General features: G+C 36.4%; 1 protein-coding gene across 1 annotated transcript; it reads left to right on the plus strand.

Annotated features, from left to right (window-relative positions):
* The first annotated feature begins 5,941 nt into the window (after positions 1-5,941).
* On the plus strand, positions 5,942-6,748 carry GJB7 (gap junction protein beta 7). The gene has a single exon (XM_011367398.1). It carries the CDS (start codon positions 5,942-5,944, stop codon positions 6,746-6,748), a length of 807 nt encoding a protein of 268 aa, XP_011365700.1.
* The last annotated feature ends 15,793 nt before the right edge of the window (positions 6,749-22,541 follow it).

Below are 22,541 nucleotides of genomic sequence, written 5' to 3' on the forward strand. Positions count from 1 at the left end.
ATCCTCTAAAAATGACAATACATTTACTCATTCAGAAAATTAAAATTCATACAGGCAAGTAGTATATATGTACATGTGTCTGCCTGTATGGGTACTATTCTACTCAGCATTGCTCATGGAATCTGTGCTGACAATTTATTATTATTATTTTTTTTAGCATACTGTTATTTACATGCATAAAACCTAAAATTAGATGTAAAATAATTTTACTCCTATAAGTTAATACTTGAACTTATGGTTCTTATGCAACTATATTTACAAAAGAAAAATCAAATATCACAAAACCAATAACATGAAAGGTAATTAAAGTTTAGTGGACAAAAGATGTTGTTTTGCTAAAGTTAAATTGCTACTCATTAAGAGAATAAGACACAGACCGCAGAAGCCCAGATTCTTTGCATTTGGTCTTGTCGGTAGACGAGATGTTGGGGATATCTCCTACCTGCTTTTCTTGCAGGGATGAAGCAGGATGGTCTATATCTTAGGTCCAGCCCGGAGTTAAGAAGAAGAAGGGACCTCATATAACAGGAATGCTGAATTTAATGGAGAATGGAGTGACACTTAATTCAGGTAGAGATAAAGAAGCTGGGTACAGGAGAATGACTGAGGTTCCCGAGAGGCTCCCATTCATTACTGAACTTTGCACTGTTATTTAGGCACTGGGTGTGCAATAGTGGACAATCAAGGTATCTGCTTAGATTGCCAGATAAAATATATCTAAATGCCCATTAAATTTTAATTTCAGATAAACAATACTTTTTTAGTATAAGTAATCACAAATATTGGATGGCACACTTATATTAGAAAACTATTCATTGTTTATCTGAAATTCAAATTAAACTGGATATCCTACTTTTTATTTGCTCAATCTGGCAACCCTAGTCCCTTCTCTCATGGATCACATAGTATATACAGATACTGATCATATAAATATGTGACTATAAGTTATAAATGGCATGAAAGAAGAGGCCAATATTATAAACAAGAATACCAAAGAAAAACAAATTTAGATTGGTGGGGTCAGGGAAAGCCTCTCTGGTTCAGGGAAAGGGGACAAGATCACCAGAGAGAGGAGAAACAAAATGGATGTAGTTTAAGGAGGAAGTGAAAGAAGAGAAGCATGCCTGGAATTCAGTGAGCTTCGGAGATGTGCATGATGAAGCTGGACACACAGGCAAGGGCACCGCTATGCAGGGTTTTGTCGTCCAGGTAAGTACTTTGGTCTTTTTTTCCTACCGTAAACACAATGAGAAGCCATGTTAGGGTTTTAAGCAGAGAAATGAAACAAGAAATACAACTTCTGTTTTAAATGTTAATCTGGTTATGGAATGAAAAATGGGTTGGAGAAGGCCAAGAATGAAAAAAGAGGAGACAGATAAGAAGCTATTATAGTGTACCAGGCAGAAGATGAGGATGGCTTGGATTAGGGTGCTGGTAGTGCAGATGAAAAGAGTGAAAAGTTTTGAGATACATTTCAAAGAAAGAAATTTCGCCTTGAATATGGATTAGATGTGGGTTTTAGGGCAGAGAGAAGGTAAAGAACAACTGCAATATACAGATGAAGTATTATAGAACTGTACACTTGAAACCTGTATAATTTTATTAACCAAGGTTGCCTCAATAATTTTAATAAAAAAATATATATAACATAAAATTTGCCATTTTAATCACTTTTAAGTGTAGAATTCAATGGTATTAATTATATTATCAGTAATGTACAACCATCACCACTATCAATTTCCAAAAGTTTTTCAACCCCCAAAGAAATTCTGTAACCATTAAGCAATAATCCCCCAGTTTTCCTTCTTTCCAGTCCCTGGTCATGTCTAATCAACTTTCTATCTCTATGAATTTGTAAGATACCTCATATAAGTGGAATCACACAATATTTATCCTTTTGTGTCTTACTTTTTTACTTACCATGTGTTCAAGGTTTATCCTTGCTGTAGCATGTATCAGAACTTCATTCCTTTTTGTGACTGAATAATATTCCATTGTATGTATATACCATATTTTGTTTATCCATTCATCTGTTGATGTAACGAGTTCTTTCCACCTGTTGGCTATTGAGAATGCTGTAATGAACACTGGCATACAAATATCTGAGTCCCTGTTCACAATTTTTTTTTTTTTGTATGTATCTAGAAGTAGAATTACGGGTCAATGGTAATTCTGTTTAGCTTTTTGAGGAACTGACAAACTGTTTTCCACAGTCTCTGCATCATTTCGCACTCCTACTAGCTTTGTGCAAAGGTTCCAATTTCTCCATATCCTTGCCAACACTTATTATTTTACTTTTAACAAATTATACTCATCCTAGTGAATGTGAAGTGGTATCTCATTGTAGTTTTGATTTGCATTTCACTAATGACTAAAGATGTTGAGATCTTTTGACATGTGAATTGGCCATTTGTATATCTTCTTTGGAGAAATGTTCATTAAAGTCTTTTGCAAATTTTAAAAATTGAGTTGCCTTTTGTTGTTGAGCTTTTAGGAGCTTTTAAAAATGTATTCTGGATATTAAGTCCTTACCAGTATATGACTTACAAATATTTTTTCTCACTTTGTAGGTTGTCTTTTTTACTTTCCTGATAATGTTCTTCAATGAACAAAAGCTTTTAATTTTGATAAAGTCCAATTTCTTTTTCTTTTATTGCTCATGCTTTTGGTGTCATATCTAAGAATCCATTACCAAATCCAAGGTCATGAAGATTTACCTCTATGTGTTCATCTAAGTTTTATAGTTTAGCTCTTAGATTTAGGTCATTAATCCATTTTGAGTTAATTTTTTAAAATGGTGTGAGGTAGGGATCCAATTTCTTTTACATGTGAAAATCTAGTTGTCCCAGCACCTCCTCTCACCCCACTTTTAATTTAGATAAAATGTTTTGGGGGAAATTTGCAACTTTTCAAAATTATTCCTGATATTGAGAATATTAAATACTTACTTTCTAAAAATATTTGATTAACTGAATTTTCTAAATTGGATTCCTGTGCAGTTAACTGCTACTACTAAAGAGAAAGAAAAGAATCATAGAAGAATTGGTTCCTTAGAATCGGTAAGTGGAAACTCATTAAAAATTGGGAGTAATCCTTAATGATTTAAGAAAATGGAAAAATTAAAAGCCTTATTAAAAATAAGACAATCTGAATTATTAAGAGATAGAAATTTTGAGCTAATAACATCATTGGTTTTCAAATGCTTAAAAGGCTATTATACAGAGATTCCTAACTATTTTCCACCTTCACAGGAACAGAGCTAGAGAAAAAAATATACATATTGGACTTGTAAATGGAAAGACTTCACTTTTACACAAAGAAATAATTGTTAATGACAAAACAGGAAGATAATAATGCTTACTGAGCACCCGTCATGTGTCAAAGTCTGTTTTGAGTCCCATCAAGTAGGTACTCTTATCATCAGAAAACTTGGACTTGATTGAACCCAAGGAGTCCAATATTGTGTCCAGGCTCTTATCCACCAGGCTAAACCACCTCTTAAAAGTGAACTAACATTAGAACTCCCCTCCCTCCTGAGAAAAACCATTGCCTCTTCAGCAGCAGAGAATTTCAAAACAGGATGGACATTTACCAGTCAAATGAAATTCAGAATCCTGACACATTTGACGACATCGGTCTCTTGATTCTATTCAAACACCAGTCACTTTCTTACTGCTTTTCTTTTTAGCAGAACAGTTCTTATCCACTCTTATCTTTCTCCCTTCCCTAAAATGCCCAATAGAGTACTTTCAAATGTTTTGTAATATTACATGAATGTCCTCGAGTAATATGGACAAATGTCCAATGACACATGTCATAAGGAAACATAATACCTTTCTTCTCTCTTTGTAATCTCTGGGGCTTTGTTTTCATAATTCATGGACACATTAACCTTTCCGATGGATTTGAGAATCCTTTTTATTTAATACAATTTTGTGTTCTGATACCAAGGACATTGAAGTATTTATATTCTCTGCTGAATAGAGCACTGTGTACACGCATCTTTGTTTTCTTGGAAAACATCTCTTAACCTTCATACATCTCCACAGGGCGCTAGCATGTGGGCTGGATACATACTGTTCCCTCTGTAAGAGATAATATGACATGCTCCAACAGGTGTGCTGTTATAATATCCTAATTTCCTTAATTCCCCTCACTCATCATTTCCATGATACTCTTTTGGCTGAGTATATGAGGAAAGTAAAAATTAATTTTTATAATAGGAAACAGAACCCGTAAGTGGCAAGGTTTCACCTAAGAAATCAAAAAGTATTTTAGTGGCAGACCTGGAGCTCCAGCCCATATCCAATTATAGTAGAAAGTTAACAACAGTGGTTTTTAACTGAAGAGATTTTGCCTTCCTTTTCCAGGGTACATTTGGAAATGTCTGGAGACATTTTCAGTTGTCGCAAATGGGGGCGGGAGGTGGTGCTACTGGCATCTAGCTGATAGAGGCCAGGAATGCTGCTAAACATCTTACAATGCAGAACATAGCTGCTGTAACACAGAATTATCCAGCCCCAAATGTCAGTGGTGCCACTGTTGAAAAACTGTTTTAGAGTTATGGAAATTGGATTTGAACCCTGCTCTGCATCTTACTTTGTGACTTTGGGAAAGTGGCATCATTTTTCAGTCTGCTTTCTCATCTGAACAAACAAACCTGCCACCATAAACAAAGAAAAAAACCAAAACCAACCAACCCACACTTTCTTGGGTGGTTGTGAGAGACCAACTTAAAAGCACTGAACACAGAGTGCTGAACATATTATGGAAGTTTCTCCAAAGTGAAGTCTCTCCAACAAACAAAAACCAGGGTCCAGCCCACGGAGTTCAGTTATAAACAGGATAGAAACGGAGACTGCCAGAACGACAATGCCACTGGAATGAAAAAGAAGGCACCCTAGCTCCCTATCAGCTTTTATAGGGAAAAGAGCAAAAGAGATGGAGAGAGGCGCAAGAGAATTAAGCAGCATGGAAGACGTACTAAGAGGGTAAAGGAGGAGATAATGAGACTGGAAATAGCAGTGGGAGAACTGTATAGGTGAGGGATTTCAGCAGTGAGGTGGAGGTACATTTGAGAGACATTTAGGAGGAATCAGAACTTGGTGAACAATTTAGAAAGGGTCATGAGAGAGCAGTCTTAGGATGAACACAAGATTTCTGACTTGGGTGCTTGGGTGTTGGTGATGACATTCAGCTAGATAAGGAAATCAAAGGGTAGGGCAAATGGACGAGATCAAGAAAGGGATGTCGAGCTAGAATGATCGTTTTTGAGGCAAGAGGAGACCAACCTCTCCCTCCAAACCTGGCAAAGAAGGTAACTAGGACATGGATGTAAATAGGTCTGAAGGGATGAGGGAGCATGAGTTTGAAGAAGTTCATATTGTAGAACCTCATGTTTCACTATCGTATTGTAGGCAAACTCAGTTGCTATTATGGGATATGGAACATAAAAGGAGATAGAGACAGGGAACAACCTTTAAGGATGTGTGGAAATATGAGCAGGACATAGACAAAGAAAGTGAATAGAGACTATGACTTCAAAGCTGGCACGTGAGGGATATCTCAAGGTACCAAGGTCATATCTAATTCTAGGATTCATATCTAACTAGATCGGCAACAGAACCCATCCATCCTTAGAAGCAATAAACTAGGATTTGTTTAAAAATGAGAGTGTGTATGAGGATGACCAACCAAATTCTAAATTAAACTGGGCATGGGATCAGTTATATCTGTGGGCCAGTTGTGTCATCTCCCATATCCTATGGGATTCTTAGAGAAACCTCAAAATCCAAAGTTGTAATAATGCAGAAATTTGAGTTTATCTTCCATAACCCCATAATCAAGACAGTAGAAGTAAATGATCAATGGAACAGAAATAAATGAATCATGATGAAACTGTTTTCTTTTGCAGAATCTTTCCTTCTTTGGCACCTAGGCTATGAGTTGGATATGCCTCAGAGACCTCCTAAGTGGAGTAAATAAATACTCAACTGGGATTGGGAGGATTTGGCTGGCCGTTGTGTTTATCTTCCGTTTGCTGGTCTACATGGTGGCAGCAGAGCATGTGTGGAAAAATGAAAAGAAAGGATTTGAGTGCAACATTAGACAGCCTAGTTGTGAAAATACGTGTTTTGACTACTTCTTCCCCATCTCCCAGGTCAGACTTTGGGCCTTACAACTGATCGTGGTCTCCATGCCTTCACTTCTGGTGGTTCTACATGTAGCTTATCATGAGGGTAGAGAGAAAAGACACAGAAAGAAACTCTATCTCAGCCTAGGAATGATGGATGGGGGCTTGTGGTACACTTACCTTATCAGCCTCATTGTTAAAACTGGTTTTGAAATTGGCTTCCTGGTTTTATTTTACAAGATGTATGATGGCTTTAGTGTTCCCTACCTTATAAAGTGTGATTTGAAGCCTTGTCCCAACACTGTGGACTCTTTCATCTCCAAACCCACCAAGAAAACTACCTTCATCCTCCTGATGGTGATTACCTCATGCCTGTGCATTGTGATGAATTTCACTGAACTGAGCCTTTTGGTTCTCAAGTACTTTATTAAGTGCTATCTCCAAAAATACTCTAAAAGGCACAAGTCCTCAGTGTGTGAGCATCACCATTTCAGATATGATGAATGTGGTGAGATAGGGACCCTTCCACTACTCCAGAATCATCATTCGGAAATGGCCATTAGCACATCCCAGCGAGGTGAAACAAGACTACTTTGTGATACACAAGAGAGTTAAACAAGGAAAACCTACACCCCTTCTAAGCAAGACCTAGGCTAGGCTGGGGGAAAAAAAAGGGTGTTAACTTAATGTAATGTGGGAAGAATTTTTAAATTTTTCAGTATGTGCTCAGTTGTGTACATTAGACAGGGGTCTCATTGTTTTGTTGTAGGGTTCATGTGGGTACATAAATTGTGTTTAAATAGCTAATTGCAAATTAGTTTGAAGAAATCCAACTAACAGCATTAAGTGCTTAGATCTGTCAAGTGGAAAATATAAAAAGTGACACTTCTAACAAATGTGATGGCCTCGAAGACGCTGGCGATCTTTCCAAAGTAGCAGCCAAGGCTCCACTCACTCAGCTCGACTCAGTCTTTGTGGAGGATTGTGGTGACGGTCGGGGAGCAGCTAACCAGGGGCACACAGAAGTGTATTCAGTGAGAAGGCCTAGCCTGGGGAAAAGACTGCAGAGCCCAGGACTCTGCAGTTTAGGTGTCCCTTGATATAAGTGGACGAGGGGAGAGGGAAGAAAGTCATCTTTTAGTGATATCCAAGTTAAATAAATATTATAGGAGGATATCTCACTTAAGCCTGAACTAAAGACATCTGAGTCACTCTATGATGGAAGGCATCTGAGTCACTCTTTGATGGAAGACATCTGAGTCACTCTATGATGGAAGGCAGGTCCCACAGAAAGCAGCACATTGATAGGGAGCGGGGAAGGACCCAGAAAAAGAATATGTCTAGTTGATAATTACTTAACACTTCTCTTTAACCACAGAACTGTGAAATACTTTATAAATTCATTATTATTAGACCTTCTAATAATCAGGAATTCACAATGTATCATGTCAGTTTGCCTACAATTTACTAAAACATCTCCTCTTGCTCTAGAATAGATAATTGTGTACTGTGCTATTACTTTCCTATTTAAAAAAAAATCAGAGATATATTCCTTTGGATTTTATATTCTAACATATTTACATTTCTCCAGAATAAAAATGAAGTGTTTTTGTGGTGTTATTTGGCAGTCATTGATACCTTTATTCATTTGCACTGGGTATGCTTATTCTGTGAAACAAATTTGTTTTGACAGTTTTAAAATGGGATTTGCACCCTGCTTGGTAAAGATAGCTCAGAAATCATTCTCTGCTGGGAATTTTTTAATGAAAAGCCAGTACATTAAAATATAATTTTAACTAAAACCAATTATGTCATGTCTTCATGGTCTGCCCTCTTTAGCAAAAAATGTTTTACAACTATTCATGTATAATGGTTATTTGTGTCATTATGTAGTTTACAGACCATGTCACTAACAGTGGTCATAATCTGTCCTAAAGCCTGTATCCTAGATAACAGAGAGGAGGGTGACCTTTGTGATTTTCCCCTTCCTTCAATTTATACTGCAGATCACTGCTAGATTCATGAGCTTACATCCAGGTACTTTGTACCATTTGACATGAAAACATCTAGTCTTCACAAATGCAGGTAACCATTGAAAGACTTAAAGGAATATATATATATATATATATATATATATATATATATATATATATATATATATATATATATATTTTTTTTTTCTTTTTTCTTTTTTGACAGTGATAGGTAGTAAAATAGGTTTAAGATTTTAAAGCCCTGATCGTGGCATAAAATCTAGAAAATAGGATTTTAGTGCACAGAACTGAAATGGAGACAGGGAATTTTTCAATCTGAGGATGTGCCTCTTCACATCAGTTAAGACAACAAGCTCTGCTCAAGCAAAAAGGATTAGTTGGATATGTACATTCCTTGCTTTTCCACTTTGCACAGAGGAGGCTGAAAGGTAATGGGAGCAAAGGCTGTGAATGAAGTTGTTTAGATAGAAAGTGGAATATTTTCTTCTTTAAGCTCAATTTACAAAATGTGTTTTCTATAAGAACATTCTGAAGGCTGCCTTGGTATCAGTGAAGCCCCCAAGTATTCGACTACAAAAAACTGGCAGTTAAATTTTGCCATCTTTATTCTGTTTCTCTTATCAATAAATTAATAATAGAAGCCAGACACTGTTGTGCACCTTCAGAGGAATAATATATAATTCCTGTCTCGAGAAAATTTCTACTTTCATTTAGGAGCACAGAGATGAAAATAGGGTGGAATAGTCTATAATTTGTGTCCTAAAATTTACTAAAACATCTCCCTTTCTTCTAGAACAGATAATTGTGTACTATGCTTACTTTTCTATTTTTTAAAAAATCATCAATATATTCTCTTTGATCTCCCTCAACTGACCTTCCTTACTTGACCTCCCTACAACCTTCTGATGCTCAGAAAGTAGACAATTCCTTAGAGATGAAGAAAGTTGAGATCCAAAAAGGCAGTCACTTTTTTCGGGGACATATATCGAGTGAAAGCAGAGTTAATAAACGACAGGTCTTCCTTAAACCACTTTCTCACATTAGGCTTCTCAAATCACTGAACAGGTATCTTCCTAATTTCATTCATGCCATTCCTGATTTGCAGTTACCTTGACTCCCTAGTACTTGTCTCGGAAATCTTTCTGGTTACAGACTTTGCCCCTGGCCATAGGGTTTCCTTTAATATGGAGTTGGAGGAAAATTTTTTTCAAGTCCTTGTACAAAAGAACGCCAAAGGCTGGAAGTGGCTATGATTCCAGTCTTCCTGAGGAAATTAAATCAATTTCCTTAAGACAGACAGACTGCAAAGATGAGAGGGGTGGGGGAAAAGGCAAAGACCTAAGAATGTTTGAATTCCTCAATTCTGTTGTCTGACAACTGGCTCCATCTCTTATCCTTCCTGCAGTTCAGTTAAATGAATGATAAATTCCTCATTCTCACTTCAGTTGGTTTAAACTGAGTTTCTATCTTGCAACTGAGCGTCCTAATAAAACCATGTTCTTCATAAGTTTCCTTCCTGTATAATAGAAAAAAGAGGTAGGATACTTCTCTTGTGCTTAGCCTTTCCTTTTTAGGCATCAAGCGTCCTTTTACATGTATGTTCATGTAGAATACTTGTGTAAATGGGGGAAAGATGTGGACGGATCTCAACATTGTTAAAGAGAGTGAGAGATGAACTTTTTCTTTATAAATCTATTCACTGTTTCACATTGCTTGTTCTTGAAATTTTAACAAAGCAATTAAAAAGCCCAAAGTGCCTCCTCTCCTTTTTCTAGATCACATTGCACCACATACATGTTAACACTTTCCTTAAATAGTGATGCAAATTTATTATTAGTTTACATTTTGTTCGTATATTTGATACTGTACAAAGAACAAAAGAAAGGGCATTTCACAGCTCTCTCAAAAACTGGCGAGGGAAGAAATAAGCAGTGTTGGAGCACATGGAGGCAAAAAAATATATAGGAATTATATATTATTCCTCAGCATTTAATTAAATTTTTTTATGACAAAGACCCAAGGGAAGTGTTCTAGGAGAGACCTACCAGAAGCTCTTTAATATAAAATTAGTTCTTTTCTCACAAAGCAAATCATCTGGCTGTACGAGACATTGGTGATTGTGGGCAATTCTGAGAATTTTCCACAGACCTCTCATGTTTCCACTATGTCAGAGACTCTAATAAACAACTTTCCTCTTCTAAAAAAGAGAAAAAATTATCTTTTAAAATACTATAATGAAAAAAATACTATAATATACCCATATCTTACATAAAGCAAAGTGAAATGAGTTCTGGATGTTACCCAAATTGATCAACGTTCCCATCTACTTAAAAGTGAAATATCAGACTTTTCCCCAGCTATGGAGATTTAATTTTCTATTAAAAAGGAAAAGCAATATATGTAATATGTTATCTTAAAAATGTTTTTCAGACATTAATGCCTCCCATCAGAGTAGAGGTAGACAGGACTGCGGTATAGAACGGAGGATAAACCTACTTGTCTGTACAGAATAATAGGAAGTTGAAGAAGTGGACTACAGATTCCTATCTTAAAAAAAAAAAAAAAGTCACTGTTATACTCTGTGCAGTGGATTCGGGCCAAAAAAGACAAGTATTAAGCAATATAATTTCCACATTTTTGCTATGAAAATGTCATTAACTAAATTCATGATCATTCCGTTACTAGAAGGGATATTAATCACCTTCTAGGTTAGCAAGTGCTTTCATTTTATAAAGCACTTATCTCAAAGGAAAAAGTGCAGTAACTTGAGATATGACTTTCTGTGAAAGATTAGCAAACCTGAAAAACCAATCTTCTTAGATTGCTCCTAATTACATTAATCTGATGATGACATTAAAAACTACTTACTGTGACTAAAGTCTCCTTCATTACTTCATATCCTTTTATCTTCACAACTTAGGTCCTTGTACTTAGGAGCTCAGTCTTTCTTGGAAATAATCTTTGTGCTCCTCTTGCCTCTTCCATCTTTTGTCTACCCAATATTCTCTCTTCTCCACCTAAAATAATTCTGATTTTGTTGGGAGTGGCAATATGACTAGCTAAAAAAGCACATTCCAAATCTCCTTTGTATGTAGAGGTAACAGTGTAACTACCTCCTTATTGAAACCACCAGACTGACTGATGCTTTGAAGAAAGTTAAAAAGTGGGGCTGACCTAGCTTGCATGCATCTTTTTGCTCCCCCACTCCCTTTCCTGCCTAAGACATCATAGTTAGAGCTGTAGTGACTTTTGAGGTTGGAAACAAGATCTTATGGATGAAAGAGCAGAAAGCTCCTGGGACATTGATGCCATTATGAAATTGCCATATCAGCTGTTCACCTATCCCCATGCTTTTATTTTTGTCATTGTTATGTGAGAGACAACTTAACTCTTACCTGATGTAAGTCATTTCCTTGTCAGTCTCTTTTACTTGTAGCCAAAAACAGTTCCTGACTACATTCAAGTTAGTGACTTGGAAGACACTGAGGCATATCTACTAAAGACAAAAGAAATGACCCGTATGTTGAATCGCAGAAACAAAACATGATTTAAAATCTCAGTACAATTTTGTTTAGACTAAGTCAGGTGAAATGGAACGAGTAATCATTCTGCATCAAGATTTAAAATCTTAACATGAGACCAGGACTCATACTAGTTCACAATATAAAGTCCTTGGCATTTTAGCTATCCATTACCTTAACATGAGCAAAGCGTAGTATGAGACTATTAAAGAGTTAATTTAATCCTGTGTTACTGGACATTTGTGTGCAGACTATAGGGAATGATTTTCCCAACATTTGAAAGACAAATAGCTTATTTCATTTTCCAAGATTTCAGAATCAGGACCAATGGCTGAAAATCAAAGAGATAAAAATTTTTACCTAATATAGAAATGTCCTACTAATCTGAATTGCCTTACAATAAAATGATTGCCAGATAAAGCAGTGAGATCCCTAACATTGAAAGGAATAATCAAGAACATTCCTGGATGATATGGGAAGTATAGCTAGATGACTTTTAAATTTCTTTTTAACTCTCCATGATCCTATGGTTTTCACACCTAAAACATATATTGGGTAATGGCAAAATGAGACTACACTGGCTATATCACTATATAAACCCGATACCACGGAAAGAACTCTGAGTAAAGTACTACTTTTAAACAAATCTTAATGTACAATAGAAAGACACCCCAATACAATGAACAATTTTGACAATTCCATAGAATTGGTTATAATAAGATTTCTTTTTAAAAATCATGACATTATAGTGACACGTAAGATATTTATTTTGTATGATTTCATTTTCTCTCCCTTGGGAATTCCAATTTTGTCTCAAGGCTTCGATCAAGTATTTCTACCAGAGAGCAATTTTTTTATGTAAAATGAGAATAAATAATGCCTATCTCGTAGGATTGTTAAAGAGATTAAATGAGATGACCCATGCAAAGCACTGGCACACAGAGGTTACTAAAAATGTTAGATATTGTAATTAACAATCTATGGCTTTATTATACATTTGCATCCCCCTATAAATTATGAACACCTTGAATGCAGGCAAGAGACACGTTCTTCATCATATCTTCAAGGCTTAACCCACAGGAGTTGCTCAGCAACAATTAATGTATTCATGAACTTTACAGCATAATTATGTTGTATAAACTAAAAAAAAAAAAAAAAAATCATAGTATTCTGGAATTGGAAGAAACTTTTAAGATAATTACAACGAGAAGACTGTAACTCAGAATGATAAAGTAACTTGCCTAATGTTACTAAAGAGACAGAACAAAAATTGTTTTTTTAAAACTCTGAATTTAGTCTTCCAGAAACTTCCTATACAAAAAGATCTTTAGAATGTTGGTATTCCATTTAATGGCCATGTTATATCTGTGTTATATCTGGTTATTTTTTTTCTTTACCTTATTAGACAACTAAGTATTAGACAACTGATTTTGTTGGGAGTGGCAATGTGCCCAGCTAAAAAAAAGCACATTCCAAGTATCCTTTGCATGTAGAGGTAGCAGTGTGACTACCTTCTTGTCAAAAAAAACAAGATTTTTTGACTGGTGCTTCAAGGAAAGTTAAAAATATGTGTAATACATGCAAAATGGGTTTAGACTGTTTCCATTATAAACAGTGGTCTAGTCATCCTACCCATATATCAGTTATCTTTCAATTTTTAAAACTATAATTCAATAACTGTGCAGCTAGCTTAAGTATTCAAAAATATAAATGGCCACACATATTAGCCCATATCCACTATAGAGTATAAATAACAGAAAGGTAATTTCTCATTCAATTTCTAGACCTTAGGTATACACAATTCCCAGTGTTAGCTTGTAATAAAGATGGGATAGCAAGTTAATAACAGGATTTAAATGTATATTTTTCCAAATCCAAAAGGTGACATGGTCTTTCTTCCCACTCTACCAAGATTATAAAATCTAGAAAAATATCTGCTTTCTCTGCTGAAGGAATACACTTGCTCATATATAGTACTGTGACTACTATATAAATTTTTCTTCAAGCAGTATTCTAGGGTTATTAACCTCAGTAAGAACACATGGCTCTCTTGAAATAGATGAGTCAGGCACATAAATAAAAACTCTAATAAACTCGTGTCAACTACTGCCTTTCTATGATTTAATTGAATGAGTTGACATATAAGGAGCTTGGAGCAGTGTCAGACATATGATTATTTATTAAATATTATCTACTGTTCTTACTAAAGAGAGCCAGACTTCGGTCTTAGGCTTCTCAAGCCTCCCTTTCAGTATCTTTGAGCTCATCAGCACTTTGTAACTGCTGCTCCACTGAGTTCTCAGTTCAGTGTATCAGACTTGAAGGGTCTGTTAGATCACATCTGCCCTTCACTTTAATGTTGTACTTCTGCGGAAAACTGCCTAAACAGATACTATAGCTTGGTTCGTAAAAACAAAACAAAACAAAACAAAACAAAACATAACATAACCAGGCCATAAGAATGTTGGGTTCTAGACTATAGTTTTAAAATAAAAATTCAGGTTTGACAGAGGGAGAGGGGAAGAGGGAGGAGAGAGCACAAACAAGAGCTAGCAAGCCCAGTAACACACACAGCTAAAAGGTCAGTGATTGCACACAATCATGTTTGTGTTAGAAAGGCCCACACTATTATCACACAAAATATTCTAAATGTTTCACTTCTGGCAGAGCAGCTTTTGCCTTTCATACTTCTGGCTCATCTACTTTGGCTGGGGAGCTGGCGTGGGATGAAGATTTTTTTGGAAGACACTAGAATTCCTTCAATTTCTCATTTTACACTGGTAATAGATTACATTAAAAAAACTTTTTAAAGTGTAAGACATCGATGAATGCTACAACATATTATAGAACTTATCTTATTTACTGAAATAAGTACATTGCATTGCTTCTCATATTTGCAATGGAAACTTTCCCCATATAATCCTGACACTCCACCTTCTGCTTTGAAATGCCAGTACCTTCAACCAGCAGGAAAGCAGCAGCAGCAGCATTCTGAACCAGGGGTGGAGACCAGTTTTGTAGGATTTTTGTTGCAAGTCAGCATTCGTTTGTAAAATGGTTGCTAATTTTCTTATTCTTCTCATGGGATAGAATTACATTTAAACTGCATAAATAAGGTTAGAAGAACACCTAAATACCATAATTTCCTTTGAGGGCATATATATTTGAGACAAAACTTTGTAATGATCCAATTTTAGGTAGCCGTAAGTAGATTAAATACATACATTAAGGATGGTTTTGAAATTTTCAAATAAGTAAATGTTATGAGTTTATCTAAGTGGTTTTAGAGTTAGAGGTAGCAAACAAGGACTACCAAAATGCCCTAATTGTATGAACATTTGGATTGTATTGATTGCAAAAGTATATTAGAAATATGTAAGAGATTGATTAGTGGTATAGTCCATCCCCCTTCCCATCCTTAAGTGTCTAGGCATTAGTTAACATCTTGAAATCTCCATATAAAAAGTGCTATTTTGGCTTAGCAAAAGGGGAGGGGGCAATCTCCTTGTGAGGATGACTCCTAGGTTATCTGTTTCCAAAGAATTTCCTGGCATGATCTGCTCCTGAATGGTTTGAATTCGTGTCCTCAAAAGCCCAGTGACTTCTCCACTTCTTCAATGTTGTACTTTTCACCACTATAGAGAAACTTGGCACATGAGGGCTATTGTTATCACTAATGCCCCGTTCCTCTTCTCCAATCTAGGAGATAGGAGTACTTCGGAGATTCAGGTGCGGTAGTGCTAAAGCCTGTGTAAGCGAAGCTTCATAGTGAACATTCTTTTGCCGTGTCCATAAGTATTTAGGGGAACAGAACCCAATAGATATTGTGGCAGCAAACACCTCTGATGACAAATTTCAATTACAGGGCTCCCAATACACACTGACTAGTGTGAGTAGAGAGCTGGTCAGAATCCATTCAATCTCTCCACAATTGCTTCTCATTTCCTTTTCTCTTAGGTTCTTTGATTATAAAAGTACACAGCTACAGTTAAGATCTTTAGCAGTGAGTCCTTTGTTCTTCTGTGTTCCCTACCTTCGCCAACAGTCACCGCCTTCATGGCTTCAGTTCATTTTTTCCCTTTGTAATCAATATTAATTAAACCATAAACAAAAAAAAATAAATAAAATGTGGGTCTTAAAAAATCATTTACAAATTATCTCCTATTATTGTTTCCTAAGCACCTGGGGAGACTTTAACTATTAGAACAATTTTACAGCATCATTCTAGCTAAAGATTCTGAGCTATTCGTTACCTCATTTGGCTGCCTATGCTCTCCAAAACAAGGCATACTGTACAAGTCTGGAGTAGGTTTGCCTGGTTTCAACTCTTAGCTCTTCCATACTAGCTGTGTAACCTTTGGCAACACACTTAGCCTCTCCTCATCTGAGAATCAGGATAAAAGCACCTCTTAGAGTTGGTTTAAGAATGGAAATACAAGGAAAGGTCTCAGCACAGTACCTAGCACATAATAGCAGCCAATAAATATTAACTGTTACTATTATTAGCAGATCTGGTACACGGAACCTAGGCCTGGGAAAAGCAGATTCCTGATAGACTATATAGCCTTGGTCTTGAAGAAAGCCTTCAAAGCTTATCTTTCCTCCTTGGCCACTAAAGGTGCCCTTCTAGTACCTATACTTACATTCTTACTATTCTAATTCCTCTCCTTGACTTTCCCTGCTTAAGCCTTCCAATCCTGTTCATTATATTCCTTAAAAAGGGTTCCCTCTAGAACTGTTGTTCATTGCTGCTTCACAAATTCATATTCTGTAACTTTCATATTCTTAACTGAACTTGTATCTTCCAAGACTTTTGGGCCAAGCGGATACTCTGAGGCTACTTTCTCAATCTCCTTAAATGTACCACATAGCTTAGAAGCACTCTCCCTGCTGAACCTCCTAATTTAGTTCTTGCACGTCCAATAAATTAGACCAAAAGTTCTTTAACCCATTTCCCGTTTGCCCCGAGACTTGCCGGCAGTGCTTGTGGCTGCAGCGTTTACTCCGAGATAACTCACAGATTACAGCCCTAACTATACCCCACAAGTTTGCTATAAAATAACTTTTATTATTTTCATATCGCTCTAATATATCGATAGTCTTTGGGAAAAAATGACATCGTTCTATTTATAGTATTCTGTTTTCAGTAGTGGTATTTTCATTTTCATAGTAATTCTCGATCGCTGAAAATGTCAAATTCTAGAAAATGTAGCATTCCTATGTGTGATGTTAACATTGTTCTCACACAGGTGTTTTAGCCGAAGATTCATTTGATGAATCTAATTTATGTATACATTTCTGTTACATTAGGATTAGAGACAAGTTGTTTAGAAATAACTCCAAGAATAGTTTTTATGTTTTATTTTCACTGAAAACCAGTCGGATTTGCTTCAGCTTCAAAGAGCATGTTTATGTAAAATCAAATTAATGCTGGCGGCGAGCTGAACTTTTTTTAAAACGGGAAATGGGTTAAATTTCTCAACTCCAACCACCTTCAATTCTCAACTCACAACCACCTACATTTACATTCTAATTCGATAATCCACTTCTATGGCCATTGCACTACTCCTAAAATCTTAAATTTCAATGCCCTAGACTTTGATACCCATTTCTGGCCTTACTCCCACTATACCTTCCCTTTGACACCATCAAGACCTCCAGTTCCTTGACTACTCCTTTTCTTCTTGGATTTTCCTAACCCTAAGCAGACTCAATTCATTGATGCATTACCCATACTGGGACTACGCAACCTCTTTCCAGTTACTCCTCCATTCAAGCTGAAGAACACTACTGGAAATGTATATTACATAATTGTGCAGTGCCACAAGATTGTTTTCCTAACACAGCTGAACCTTGAATGCTGGTCAGTAACTCTTGTATATCTACTTAGCTCCTTCTCCCATTTATCTCAAGCCTTCACCATTTCTATTTTGATTTTCTACTCTTCTAAGGCTTCCTGTTGGGCAGGAATGTTATTTCCTTTTTTCATCACAAGTAGCTCAACATTGCTAATTGACAGATTGTCTAAGTGATGTCTATTTTTTAATGCTAACATGTCTACCTACCTATGCTCTTGGGATCAGGTTTTATCTACTACTCCAACTTCGAGCTCTTTAAAGGGTACCTCCCCACAAATACTTAAGACTCATCTTAAGAGCCTTCAAATAAGGTCAGTTACTAATTTCCTTTTCATTAGAGCAAGATATTTAAATAATTCTTTGCCTCCACTTCCTTAGCTCATTCACCAACAAGCATTTGCTACTTAGCATCCATGAATACTTCTCTAAAGATCATTTAATTCTAGTAGCCTCTTTATTCTCTTACTTGATCTTCCAGTAGCATTTGGTATGGCCATTCTACCCTTCATCATTCTCTCTTCTGGCTTCCGCAACACTCCATACCCTTACCTCCTTTCCTGGTTCTCATCCGACCCTTCCTACCCAAGTATTCTTTGCTAATTTCTTTTCTTCTGCCTACTTAGTGTTGGTGTTTTTTTCAGGTTCTGTCCCTGAGATCTATCTTTTTGTACATGCTTGCTCCTTCTTTCAATTCCAGCAAAATGTATTAAGTGCTCATTACATTTCAGATTCTGGGCTAACTGCTCAGGAGATAGAAGAAAAAGACAAGATATTTGTCCTCAAGGGGTTTAAATTCCAGAACTGTAGTTTCAGATCCCTATAAAGAATTGATCACTATACCCCTCTTTCTTGATAACCTACAAGAACCTCAAACTCAACATTAACCTTTCCTTCAAACCTATTCTTCTGCATTACCTTGGTTAAATAGCATCACAATTCACAATTACCTAAGCCCTCAAATTAAGAATTCTACAATACATGCTATTTCTCTCATGTTAACCTCTCTCTGCCAAATCCTTCTCATTGGCATTTGAATATGTTCTATTTGTCTACTACTTTAAAAACTGGTTATGACTTCCTCCAGCTATAATTCTATCTTCTCCTCTCCTTCACAACCAGATGTTACCAAAATAGGTATTTATACTTGCTCTCCACACTCCTAAAACTGGCTTCCATTCAAACTAAGTTACCAAAGTCACTGATCACTTTCTTACCACTAAATGCAAAGGATACTTTACACAGTCCTTATCTTACCTTGGCAGAATGTGACAGAACTGAACACACCTCCTTAAAACATTTCCATCCTATTAGTCTCATAATCTTTTCCTATTTCTCTTTCAATCTACTTTTAAATGAGTTACTGAGAATTAAGCCCTGGACCTCTATACATTCTCTAGGCAACCATCTAGTTACAAAACTGCTCCTCTCCCAGACTTACTCACCTGAATAAATGGCATTTCTTCAACCATTCGTTTAAACCCAAAACCTAGAAACTTTCTCAACTTCTACTCTTCTTTTCCTATAACTCGTAATGACCATGTCCTGTCAAATATTCTAGATCTCTCACATGTGTCCACTTTTCTCTCTCAGCCATCACTTTACACCAAGGCAGTATCCACTCTTCCTTGGATGACTTGGACAGCCTTCTTAACTGGTCTTGAACTCCGCACTGGAATTCCCCTTACCACAGTGAACTTTTAAAACTTCATATGTTAAGAATATCTTTCTTTTGCTTATGATCCAAATAAATCCATTGCTTAGGATAAAGTCCAATACAACTAGGTGGTCTAAGACACTGTGTGATCTGGCCCTTGCTTACCTTTCCACATTTACTTTCAAATCTATCTTTATCAGCTTTTAACCATTTCCTCAAGAGCTATTCCTATCAGAACTTACTGTAGCCTAGAGTTTTCTCTGCCTTCCCTCTCCTAACATCTTCTTCCTTAGGGAAGTCTTTAACTGCTTCCTCTCACCACAGACTATATAGTATCATATTCTCATCCTATTATTTTTATACTACACTACAGTGATTGTGTAGACCCTTAGCTCCATCAGAACCATGTTCACTTCATCTCTCACTTAAGCATTAATAAATTTTAAAATCTGCTAAGTACACATAATGTTTAAGGTACTGGACTAGGCATTTGGCATACAGTGGTAGGTGACCTATCCAGAAAGGATTCAGCCCTTGTGCAGCCTATGGTTCAGTGATTTGGGGTGTGGGGGGTTAAAGACAATAAAAGCAAGATGACAAAGCAATTACAACTTGTGATAAATGCTATCAAGTCAACTGAGTGCTGTAAGAGAGTAATCGGTCATGGGACTAGTGGCCTAATACCTGAATTAAGTTTGAACACATTAGAAAATAGCATTCCAAGCAGAAGAAATAGCCAGTGCAAAGGCAATGAGATGTGAAAAAAGCTTGGTCAGTTTGAGAAACTCAAAAGAAACCAGTATGGCACAAATGTAATGGACAGAGAGTAATAAGATGTGCTTAGAGAGAGAGGCGAGAATCATGGTTGAAAAAAAAAAAATTTATTCAAAGGGCAGCGTGCAGATAATACATGAGTCCTCCTGCTCTGCCTCCTGGCCCAAAAATATTACTTAGAAAAATAAAAAAGTCAACGTAGAGGCCTGGTGGGGAATATTCTAGAATAAAGCCCATAAGAAGAATGTCATAGTGGTCTAGGTAAGAAATAATGATTTGGATGAGAAATGAAGTGAAGGGCTCCTTTCTACTTAGGAGGTAGCAATAACTATAACTATGATCAAACACATGGAAAGGGCATGAATTGATTACTATGATGATAATGTTACAGAATCTAGCTTGAAAAACTTAGTAGTTACTTTACTTATTTAGATAAAGGTGAGAAATCAAATGATTTGGACATGACATGCTTAACTATGAGATAGACAGTTGAATTCCATCCTGAACTATGAAGAGACTGGTCTTAGAAGTATAGGGTGACAGGTACACTGGAAGTAATAAAGTCCAAAGAATGGACTAAATCACCCAAAGAGATTGTGGAGACATACATAAAAAATGAGCCAAAGGTTAGGTACACCTGGAAAGGGTAAGGAGAAAACAAAGAAAAAAATGTCAAGAAAACTAAAGCTATTTCAAATAGGAAGTCATCAACCCTATTGAATGCTCCTAAGGCAGTGTACAGGTCCAAAAAAAAAAAAGAACCAACAGATATGGCAGCATGGAAAAGACTCATGATCCTGATGAAAGCAATTTCAGGAGTTGTAGGGACATATAGAGTGGCATTAAATCAAAAGTGAAGAAATGGAGCATTGGAGTTGGCAACTCAGATTAGCTACGATGGGGACCAAGGGTACCTCCTCCTTTCAAGAATTGTAGCTACTAGGGCGTATCTATAAGCTGCTGAAAAGGATCTAGGAAAAGACTGATTAGTTAACTACCAGAGTAGTTAATTAAGTTTCTGAGAAGGTGGGGGCGGGGTGGAATCTAGACTGCTTGAGGAGGGATTGGTTTTAAGTTAAAATGACAGTCCAGATATAAATGGTTTTGCAAATTTGGTGAAAAAGTTGAGAAAGTCCTTGCCGATTTCTGTATTTCCCCAGCAAAATGTGATTAAAAGATTGAGTGGGGAAACTGTGTAAAACAGTGTATAAGTCACTTAAGCTTGTGAAAACAAGTTACAAAAAACTGCAGAAAAATTGCCATTTTTTGATAAACCTGCTTGGTGTTATTTTCTCCCATTCAACTGCTCAAGAGTGGACAGAAGATTCTCAGATTTTTCCCGATCGTGACAGGGAAAGGGGCATGGTTTCATGATATTTGCAAAGGTGTGTGTACAGCAGTGAAATCTAGTCTCTGAGCCGAACAAGCTGAAGAAAGGAGCTGATGAATAGTAAGCAAGTGGTAGAGTTAACTGATTAGCAGTGATAGGGTAGAACTATATTTTAGTGGAAGTTATCTTGAAATGAACAGGAAGTTTATGGTTGGAGAAAGGGAATCCTGAATCCAAGATGTGGAAGGAACATAAGTTTTGGTTATAGCAAGTGTAGGGCTCCCATTTATGAGAAGCAGATCATTGAAATGAGGTCCCCCCAATAAGCAAGGCCATTGGGAAATAGATACTATTTTGTTCACTGAATGGTAGCACTGGGAGGAACAGATAAATATAAAAATCAAAAAGTTACAGAAAAGGAATATGTGAAACTTTATAGAGTGACCCGGATGTCTCTGATGAGGTGACATTTAAGTTGAGAATTGATGGACAAAGAGTCAGCCATACAAATACATTATTAAACATTCAAGAGAGAGGAGACAATATGTGTAAAGGTCTTGAGGTGGGGGAAGAAGCTTAGTATGTATTAAAAGAAAAGGAGAAGTAGGTAAGAGTATCTGGAAAAATTGGCAGGGACATTGAATAAGGAGACTAATTAAAGTGCACTTAGTTGATGTTCAATAAATATTTGAATGCAGGATGATATTCAAAACATTGACCAATATATTCAACAAACTGGAATGAATAAACTGACCAATTAGGATAATCACCATTTGTAAACAGCTGATGCAGCCACACTGGTGCATACCTGCTGATTATCAGTCCTGGTTGAATAAGTGCCATTTTAGATCAGTTTCCCAAAATGTGCTCCTTAGAAAACCAATTCAGTGGTATACACCTAAATATTAACATAAAAAAATTTTTGACTCACCTTCCAACCCTCTGGTGTCTCACCAAAATAAACATTTTGAAAAATGGCTGCCTTATTGCTCTATTTTTCAACACCTCTCATCCATTAGTCTCTTTCTTGACTCTATTAATATTCGCTTTCTTCTAGCTCCCACCATTTTTTGCCTGGACTACTTTAATTCTTCCTGCTTTTTATCTCCAACTTATCCAATCTGTCCTCTCCATAGAGCCAATTATTCTTCTGAAATTAGTACCTGATCACACTGTTCAACTTAAACACATTCGGTAACCATTTAAAAAAACAAGGTATACAAGAACCTTCATGATCTGGCCCATCTGCCTCTTCTACTTCATATTCTCCAACTCCC

Source organism: Pteropus vampyrus, unplaced genomic scaffold, assembly GCF_000151845.1.
Source record: "Pteropus vampyrus isolate Shadow unplaced genomic scaffold, Pvam_2.0 Scaffold133, whole genome shotgun sequence".
Taxonomy (NCBI): Eukaryota; Metazoa; Chordata; class Mammalia; order Chiroptera; family Pteropodidae; genus Pteropus; species Pteropus vampyrus.

Bases quoted from the DNA above. Each gene is read 5' to 3' on its own strand.
- GJB7 (XM_011367398.1), top strand. From the start codon at position 5,942: ATGAGTTGGATATGCCTCAGAGACCTCCTAAGTGGAGTAAATAAATAC.